The following is a 10053-nucleotide window of genomic DNA, read 5'->3' as shown; positions in this document are numbered from 1 at the left end:
TTAACTTAAATGATTTTAGCAAATGGCTGCAATATAACAAAGAGTGAAAAATTGAAGGGGGTCTGAATACTTTCCGTACCCACTGTATATTAATAATACACACTGTTCACATCTTCATGCCTTATAGTCGGTCCTTCACATGCGATCTGCTCTCAATAACATCATTTGCTATCATATACATCATTTACTTTTCACGCTCTGAAATCCTTCACCTCCCCCCAGCTCCACCTGTCTAGATCTGCTGTGGTATTTGAGTGATTATCAATCAGCAAGCATTTACATCATTTACTTTTCACGCTCTTGAAACCCTCCACCTCCCACAGCTCCACCTTTCTAGACCTGCTATGGAATTTATGAGTGCCAATTCATGAAGCAAGCATTTACATAATTTACTTTTCACACTCTGAAACCCTCCACCTCCCACAGCTCCACCTGTCTAGATCTACTACGGAGTGTTTATTCATGCAGCAGCAGCAGCATATCTTACATGTTCACAATCGGTCTATTTATTGGCAGTAAAAAGTCCATACTGGCTCATCAGAGCAGCATAGCAGATCTAGTCTCTCAAAGCCCAGTCCATTAACATGCTAAACTATTCAGATAGTTGTTGATATTTGGTTGAAATAATTGTTAAATTGTTACACAGCGTGTATTTTGTAATGCTTATTCCAGTGCAATGCTTTTCCCCATAGACCTCCATTGTATGTGTCACACTAAATACCGTTTTTACTGTTTCTTTTCCGTGTAATTAACAGCACGTCATATATGCTGTTGATAGAGCTGAACTTGTATTGAACTCGGAACGTTTTTTAAAAAGGCGCATTAATTAGTGTAAGAAGTAAAATATGTATATTGCTGATTTGTGACTTCGCCGTGGCACAGCCCCCTCTGGTTTCTGAGTGACTGAATTGAGCGTCAGTGAGGCCCAGTCTGGATGGCTCAGATAAATCCTGAGTAAGTCTGCAGTGAGTCTTGCTGTCTGCACAGAGGTTAAGAACTGCACAGCAGCTCTCAGCAGGCCAAAATACACTCACAGTGATCTACTGCCCGTTTCCTCCAAATTCCTCTTCCCTTCTCTGCCTGGCCCTCCCCAGAGACATGAGAGGACAGAGAGAAAGAGTTATGTATTCAAAAAATGAACTTTATTATGAGGCGAGGAAACCAGAATATCAGCATATAACAATTTACACTACCATTCAAAACTACAGTTTTCAAAAGTTTTTGAAATATTATTTTCATTTAAAATAAATATTTTAATTTTAATATATTTTCAAATGGAATTTATTCCTGTGATGCAAAGCTGAATTTTCAGCATCATTACTCCAGTCTTCAGTGTCACACGATCCTTCAGAAATCATCCTAATATGCTAATTTGCTGCGCAGGAAACATTTCTGATTATTATCAGTGTTGAAAACAGTTGTACTGCTTAATATTTTTGTGAAAATGATTATATATATTTTGTGGAAACAATGATATATAAGTTAAGAAGAACAGCATTTTTTGAAATAAATTGTTTTGTTACACTAAATATCTTTACTGTCACTTTTGATCAATTTAATGCATCTTTGCTAAATAAAAGTATCAATTTCTTTCAAAATACATTTTTGAAAGGCAGCATACATTTCAAGTGTGCATCACACGACTTTTAATATAGCACATACATTGTATGGACCAACAATAAATTAATGACGATATTCATTTTAGGATCAAATATTCCTTAAAAGAAAGGTGAAGAAGAAGATGCAGTTAAAGAGAAATGTAGCTTTTCATCAGTGACACAAGAATTAGTGTGCATTCTTCGAATACTGCTCTCATGTTGTTTAGAGAAAAGGAGATCACAGAACCCGAAATAAGGCATCCAGTTTTGATAAGACGTGATCGCAGCATCCCCACTATTGCCCTTGCTGTCTGGAGCTCCGAGTGCTTTTGGAAACCATCACAAGAAAATACACTCACTCAAACAAACTCACTCGCTTGCATCAGCCTGGTTCTGTTGCAGTGTGTTCCGGTGACCTCACAAACCTTTATTTCTTGCCAATAAAATAAGATTAGAGGGGAGCGAAAAGGGAAATTCCACCTTATTTTCACCAGTGTTTGGCCTAGAAACGGTCTCTTGCATTTTGAAACACTTTATTTACAATTTATTGGAAAGCAATATGGCAACCAATCATAAAGTAATAATGAAACACCACCATCAACTACTTTATTTTCTGAAAATTATTATATTATATTAATGATATGATATGATATTATTATTTAACTATAAATAATTAACTAAATGATTACAACTACAACAACTATTATTCAATCATCATTATTATTGTTAATAATAAATAATAGTGTATTTTGATACGTTTTGTACCTCTAAGAAACTGGCTGACCTTCAAAAACTGCTACTTCAGCCCACAGAAAAGGGACAGACAGCATATGAGTCAAGATCATTTCTCCAAATCCTTCCCATGATACCCAGAAATCTCTGTGACATCACACTATTACATGACTGTGCCAGGCACTCGTCTCGCCAGGCAGGACCACGTGAGAGCTCGCTGAGATACAACACTTCACAACATGTGGTGAAACGATGTTTCCACTGTGCCAAACAAGCCTCCAGTTTCGCTGCTTCCTTAGAAAACAGTTATGAATCAGTGGTGATGATTAGAAAGAGACACCAACACAACACTGCTGACAAATCTGCACTTCTAATCAGTGTAGGAACCAGAAAAATAACATGGCATGAAAAAAACATTGACTTACAAATCAAAATTCTCATTCTTTCAAATTTCTTTCTGTCTTTTGCTTTTTTCCTTCCTATTTTTGGTGTGCCTCTTCCCTTTTTAAAAGCATTGTGCTACTTGAGAAGCTGAGCCGTGAAAGTGAGGTCACATGACTGTGATTTATCTCTTCTGTCCTGGCAGTGATAATCTCTACCAAATGGCGTCTCAGTTGGAACGCGCTACCTGGAATCCTGTCAGCTCACTGACACCCAGCATAAAGAGGTACAGACTCTCTCATATCAACACCTGTGCTTTAAAAATAACCCCAAATTATTTGAATTCCTTTCCTGTAATTTCCTTTCCTTTCAACCCTGTTCATGTTTTCTTTTTTTCTGTCCTTTAAGAACCTTTCCTCTCATTTCCTTTCTCCTTTCCTCTTTGACTGTTCCCATATTTTCCTGTCCTTTCCTTTCCTTTCCTTTCCTTTCCTTTCCTTTCCCTTCCTTTCCTTTCCTTTCCTTTCCTCTTTGACTGTTCCCATGTTTTTGCTTTATCTCCTTTCCTTTCCTTTCCTCTTTGACTGTTTGAAGGTTATAAGCCTTAAACGGACAGTTCACCCCAAAATTCTGTCATCGTTTACTTAACCTCCATTTGTTCTGAACCTCTGTGAGTTTCTTTATTCTGTTGAACACAAAAGAAGATATTGTGAAGAATGTTTGTACCCAAACAGCTGATGGTAACCATTGACTTCCATGGTATTTTTTTCTCTACTATGGAAGTCAATGGCTACCGTCAACTGTTTGATTACTTGAGTGAATGATGACAGAATTTTCATTTTTGGGTGAACTATCCCTTTTAATACCTTAAATGGTACAACATGTGTCTTAATTATCATTTTAAGTGGTATTACATTTGAGGACGGAAAAACAGGATTTGTATTATGGTCTAATGTGATGATTAAACTTAAAATAAGCAATAATTAAATTAATAGGAGCGCTGCATTTTCAAAGTCAAAACGTGCAAATTTTGACAGCCTTGAGGTTTCAGACCAGTTTGCAGTTATTGAATGATGCTCATTTATGTTTTTGAATGAGCTGGGAGTAGTAGGGCACACATTTCAAAATAAAAGTCTCCGTGTATTTCTGGCTTATTCTTCCCTTCCCTTCCCTTCCCTTCCCTTCCCTTCCCTTCCCGTCCCGTCCCGTCCCGTTCCGTCCCATACCTTACAAAACTTCCCTGTCTTGAAGAAGGACAGAAAGACAGCCCATATTATTTTTACACCCCCCTCACCTCTCTTCTCATCTTCTTCTCGTCTTCTCTGCCCTATTCTAATTAGTGTGTGATTTGAAGGAAGGCCTCACAATCCTCTGATGTGACACAGCACTTTGAAACAAAAGTACAGAGTGAAGTAGGAGCATGAATTATGCTGTGGTGACAGCAGAGGAGATAGGAATGGATCCTGCTCAGTCAACCAGTCCAACCCAGATAGAGTGTCTGACCTTGGATGTGTTGAAGGGGCAAGTCCAGGGTAGCATGTTTTTGTGTGTGAGAGAAAGACAGAGAGATGTTGAAACGAAGAGATGTAGACTAGCTGAGGGGCAGGGGGGAAGTCCCAAAGCATTTTGCCAATTTAGTATTGTTTTTCAGTGATTGAGTGAATGTGTGCTTGTCTATAGACAGATGAGTAGGTGACTGGGACGCTGGACAGAATATTTATGCCGGCTGTCCAGATAAAAGATTTGGTATCCACCTTCCTCACCCCCAATGCCATGACAACAGGGTGTTTATCTACTGAACGGATGAATGGTTGGGCTGTGGGAGGACTGGAGCAGCAATGGCTGATTGTGTAGTTTGAGATGTGAAGTGAATCGGACAAAGAAAAAGCTTTATAGGTCTTCAGCTCTTCATCCGTTACTGCCCACACTACAAATCCCCTTCCAGACTAACAGTCCCCCCTTGCTTTCATTTATGACAGTTGAGGCTGTTTTACACAGTTATTTTTAGATATAACAACATCCTTTTGTTAATAAGGAGGAAAAGCTGATTCATATATAGCAGAGCTATGAAGACATGTCCAAATCTGTCTTTTCTGAGAATCTTATATAGGTTATAGGGTCATATTTATGAATAACTCTCTATAGAATGACTCTCTGTCTTTGTGTCCAGTCACAGTGGTGGTTATGAGGCCGAAGCGTCTGCAGGAGCTCCGCTGGTGTACAACTGCAGCACTCAGTATCACATACACACACATGGTGTGTTCAGAGGAGTACAGGTGGGTACACACACTCAAACACAGCGACAAACTCATACACATATCCATTTTACCTGTGCACACACAGACTGGATTCTCACTATAATATAACCATAAAGTGCATTGTAATTAAAGGGATCGTTCACCCAAAAATTTAAATTCTGTCATTAATAATTCATCCCCATGTCGTTCTAACCCCGTAAGCCCTTCGTTCATCTTCGGAACACAATTGAAGATATTTTTGATGAAATCTGAGTGCTTTCTGACCCTGTAGGAGAAGCCACTGAATATAATAATTTCCATATATAATAAATTAACTGTGCCTCAGAGCGAGCAGACGAAACACAAAAAAAGCGGTCATTGCTTTCGGAGGTGGATACCTGCTGTTTGGGAACGCAATCATGCAAGACAGTTCTGTGAGACGATTATACAGAAATACTTTGATTACAGACTTTGCTCAGGTATTTAAGAATAACCATAACAACATTTCAGATGCTGTCCCATCGCACAAAGTCACTTGACTTTTTTGATGGGCATGGAGGAACTTTTTTGCAAAATGCGATTCCATCTCCCATTATTCGCATCAACCCTTTTCACACAAGTTAAAAACCACCCACAAGTGAGCATAAAAACTTTTTTGTGAATTAAAAGGATTTTTGTTTTTCGAAATTTGTCATTTTAATCACTTCAAAATGTGCATAAAAATACAGTGATGGAAACATAGCTACTGCTTCAGTCTGTAGTGTTTGCATGGCCTGAATCAACATCCATCAGAGCTTGAGAAAGCTGATACTGTCCAGAGAATAGTGTGCACGTATGTATGTTTATAACTTTAGTTTAAAGCTTTCCTCTAAAGGCTTTTAAAAGCTAAATTGATATTTAACAGGCCACAAGATAAGAGGGTTTGTTCAGATGCAGAACTCATCTGGGGTTTGGTAATGCAGAAGTTAAAACAAACAAAGGCTCTGAAGTGCAGAAGAATTGGCAAATAGAGTTTGTTGATTGCCAATTATCCTGTTTTTATTTTTCTTTCTCCAGGATGTGCGGAGAGTACCAGGCATCGCTCCCTCCATTAAATCATCAGAGAACAGCGAGAAACGGCCTTTCATGTGTTCTTACCCCGGCTGCAGTAAGAGATACTTCAAACTGTCCCACCTGTATACAACATGCTTTCACAACAGAACTCCACCCATCAGCCTCTGCCTGACCAGCTGTTTCTATGGAAACTGATGTTCTATAGGCCTAATCAATGGCGTACAGCACGCACGCACACACACACACACACACACACACGCACGCACGCAGGCACACACTCCTCGAAAAGTAAACATGGGGTCACATAGGTGGCAAAGGTTGTGTACTGTCTCATCTAATCAAAGAAAGAAAAGCCACACCCTGAAGAAGACACTTTACAGTAAACACGAGTCAGTGCAGAACTATTATTATTACTTGGAAAACATTAGAAAATTGGGTAATAGCTTCAAGTGGCATTAAGGTTTACACAAAGTCACATTAATGTTTCATTTGTTAACATTAGGTAGCTATATAATACTGAATATAATGAAAATACTTCTAAAGCATTTGTGAATCTTAGTTATTGTTCATTTCAACATTTACTAATACATTATTACAATTTTGTAAAAAAGTAATATTATTAAATGGACCTGAGCATACTAATGATAACAAAAATGAATAAATTCTGTAACAAATGCATAGCTTGTTGTGAGTTAAAGTTAATTAGAAGACAGAAACTGCATTGTAAATCAAGCGTCTGTTAAATGAATAAATGTAAATGTTCATTGCTGGAAATTTGATATAAAATTAATTTTATTTTTATGACAGAAAACCATGGTGGCCGTAGTCTCGGTTACAATATTACAGTAAAACGGATCAATATGGGATCTGTGTAAGAGGCTGTTGGAGTCTTCCAGTCTTTTTTAATTTCTTTTGAACACACTTGTGTATATCTCGTGTATATCTCTATTTTGGTGGAAATAATGTTACCATAGTAAATTATTTGTAAGGGCCTCCTCTCAGTTGCACAAGAATCACCAGAATTACTAAGAAACATCTGGAGTGAGTAATTTGTGACCTCATGGCATGTACAGTTTTACAGCTAAATCCATGATTTATGACACTCAGAGCATAACAACAAAATAAATGCTCAATTCAAACGGCGCCCCCTTGCGGAGGCTTCATGTTAATGGCAGAGACTACAGTCATGTTCACATATTGTGATTTTCTGTCACACACAGGTGAGAAGCCCTACCAATGTGACTACACAGACTGCGGCCGCAGGTTTTCCAGATCTGACCAACTCAAGAGACACCAGCGCAGACACACAGGTTAGACATGTCTCTCTTCAAAACACTCCAGGACAGAAATATAGCAGTTATGGGGCTTTGAGGTCATTAATATTCTACACTCATAACAGTAAAGGTTCTTTATTCTTTTTTTGGAAACTAAAAATGGCTCTTCTACAGTATGACATCACTGCAAAAAAATCCTTTTGGAACCTTTAATTTTTAAGTAGGCTATATTTACTCTTAAACGTTATATACACTATAAGCACTTAGCATTAAAAGCTTTCAGAATGTAAAACTTTCTCTTCTGGAAAAACAGACCAAAAATCAGTGTTGGCTACTAATTTTCAGGGGAAGTTGCTAAAGGAAGGTCGATTTGTTGCTAAATGATGTTGTGATGTCACTGCGCAACGACGTCATTACGTAATCACCACACAAAATTGTGTCACTACATCAAATCTCAGCAAAAAATTTTTTTTTTTAATGTTATATAAAACATATTTTAATTTTTATATGTTAATTTAGATTTGTTCGTAAAATAATATAATTGCATAATGTAATTTTAAAATATAAATAACTATTTTTACATACAACATTGAATTATTGAACACTTACACATTTTTGAATGATTACACGTTTTTTATTAGCTAGTTAACTAGTAAAACTACACATTCTGAACAATTATAGTTTTAAGCAGTGTGTTAGTAGTCAACATGCTACACTCTAAGAAAAGAATTCACAGGTTTTTACCTGTATTTTAAATTACGCATTGTATTTAGTGTTTTCGGGTTACAGGGTCACAACGGATAATTGATAATGTCCTGGAAAATTACTAGTACCTTTTCCATTTTTTAGATATTTTTCTTACAGTGTACTAACTTATCAACAATCGCAAGTACAAGCTGCTAACAAGGTGTATCATAAATGAACAATTATTAAATTATTATTATTATCAAATCGAATAACCGCAAATAGCAATAACGTAGTTCACGTGATGTTGTGTACTGCTAGGCATCTTTAGTTGCCTCTTTTTGTGTTATTTTGTTGGAAAATGTGTGCCTTTTTATTGTTTGAGTAACTTATCAAAAGTTGCTAAAAGTAGCCAAATAAAATTTAAAAATAGCTTAATTTGTTGCGAGGTGCTTTTGGAAGAAAACGTTGCTAGGGTAGTCTGAAAAGTTGCTAAATTTAGTAACAAAATTGCTAAGTTGGCAACTCTGCCAAAAATATCGGCGACACGTCTTGCACTCAGGGGCGTATCCAAACTATTGTCCAATCAAATACTGTTGAATGAGATTGCCCCACCCACCGCAGCTGTCTCCTGCTTTGCTCCTGTAGGCGTCAAACCCTTTCAGTGTGAGACATGTCAAAGAAAGTTTTCACGCTCAGACCATCTTAAGACCCACACTCGGACTCATACAGGTAAAACAAGTGCGTAAGCCTTTTTTTCTCTCTCCAGACTTCTCAAAAACCATTTATTGTATATGCATTGATTTGATTACAGCGCACCAATAAAATGTGTTTGTGTGTTTCCTCTCTGGTGGTTCTCAGGTGAGAAGCCGTTTGCGTGCCGCTGGCCCAGCTGTCAGAAGAAGTTCGCCCGCTCAGATGAGCTGGTCAGACATCACAGTATGCATCAGAGAAACATGAGCAAACTCCAGGCTGCTGTTTGAGACACTGTACATGCACTGTATATATAAACACACACACATTGAAACACTCTCAACAGTTAAGACCTGTCAGTCAGTGAACTGCACTGCCGATCTGATAACATGAATCATAGCATCCCTATAAGAGAGAAAATGGTGCGAATGCATATATAAATATGGAGTTTTATTGAAGTTTGCCTTATTGTATTTGACATGGAACACTGCCATTTGCTGAACAATGTGTCTGCATCATTTTGGGTCATCTCATTTTGTACTTTTTCCATTTGTAATAGTTTTTTTTTTTTTTACATATATGGACAGTTGATTGCACTGGGTATACTTGTTTTTTGTTTAATTGGCAAGATGTGCTGGGTCACTTTCATTTCTTAATTCGGAAAATAAATTGTGGATGAGTGAGAAACGGCTGGTGTAAAAATCATATGCACTGTAATGCCTTTGTATATATTTGTTAAGTGACAAGTCTTTCTTAAAATGCCTTTTATAATAAACTACATTATAAATTCTCAGGAAATGGATTGTTTTACTATACACGTATAAATGTGTGTGTGTTTATAATATGTATGAGACACATATGAGTGTATATATATACACGTGTACATACGAAGATTTTATTTGCAAAAACAGATAACTCAACTGCAACTGATAAAACAAACAACTGCAGTTTGATTGATATTAATTGGAATGTAGGATAAAAAAAAACATGATTTTTGAATCATCAGTTATCCGTTTTTGCAAATGAACTCTTCGTGTGTTGTTGTTGTCTCCGTGTACTGGAAGCTTGTGACACTATAACAAATTCCTTGTATGTGCAAACATACTTGGCAATAAAGCTCTTTCTGATTCTGAAATATAGATTTATGTACATACTGTACACACACATCAGAAATTGTGTAATTTTTCAATGCACAAACTCAAAAAGTTGCATGAAATTGTTAATCAGTAAGAGTCATTATCCTTACAGCCAATAATTGAAAAAAATTGTGTATATATAAAATGTACGATGTTAAATAATATATGTTTAAAAAAGGAACACCTTATTTTTTTAATAAACGAACAACTATTCATTTTATATGAGCAAAAAAGTACACTGGTATTATTTCTCCCAAAGTTTGGT

The 10053-nt window shown here is 36.9% G+C and overlaps 1 protein-coding gene across 1 annotated transcript in view; it reads left to right on the top strand.

Annotated features, from left to right (window-relative positions):
* LOC107673204 (Wilms tumor protein homolog) overlaps positions 1–9343 on the top strand; it is a 14871-nt gene extending 5528 nt beyond the window's left edge. Inside the window, exons 4-9 of the mRNA XM_016466738.1 lie at positions 2917–2997; positions 4882–4987; positions 6005–6147; positions 7211–7311; positions 8608–8691; positions 8821–9343. Coding sequence (XP_016322224.1) covers positions 2917–2997; positions 4882–4987; positions 6005–6147; positions 7211–7311; positions 8608–8691; positions 8821–8942 — 637 coding nt within the window. The 3' untranslated portion in view covers positions 8943–9343. The remainder of the gene's footprint in view (positions 1–2916; positions 2998–4881; positions 4988–6004; positions 6148–7210; positions 7312–8607; positions 8692–8820) is intronic.
* Positions 9344–10053: the final 710 nt, after the last annotated feature.

The sequence above is a fragment of the Sinocyclocheilus anshuiensis genome, unplaced genomic scaffold (assembly GCF_001515605.1).
Source record: "Sinocyclocheilus anshuiensis isolate Anshui unplaced genomic scaffold, SAMN03320099.WGS_v1.1 scaffold297, whole genome shotgun sequence".
In the NCBI taxonomy this organism is placed as follows: Eukaryota; Metazoa; Chordata; class Actinopteri; order Cypriniformes; family Cyprinidae; genus Sinocyclocheilus; species Sinocyclocheilus anshuiensis.
The sequence above is the reverse complement of the archived record's forward strand: the minus strand, read 5'-3'. Positions and strand labels throughout refer to the sequence as shown.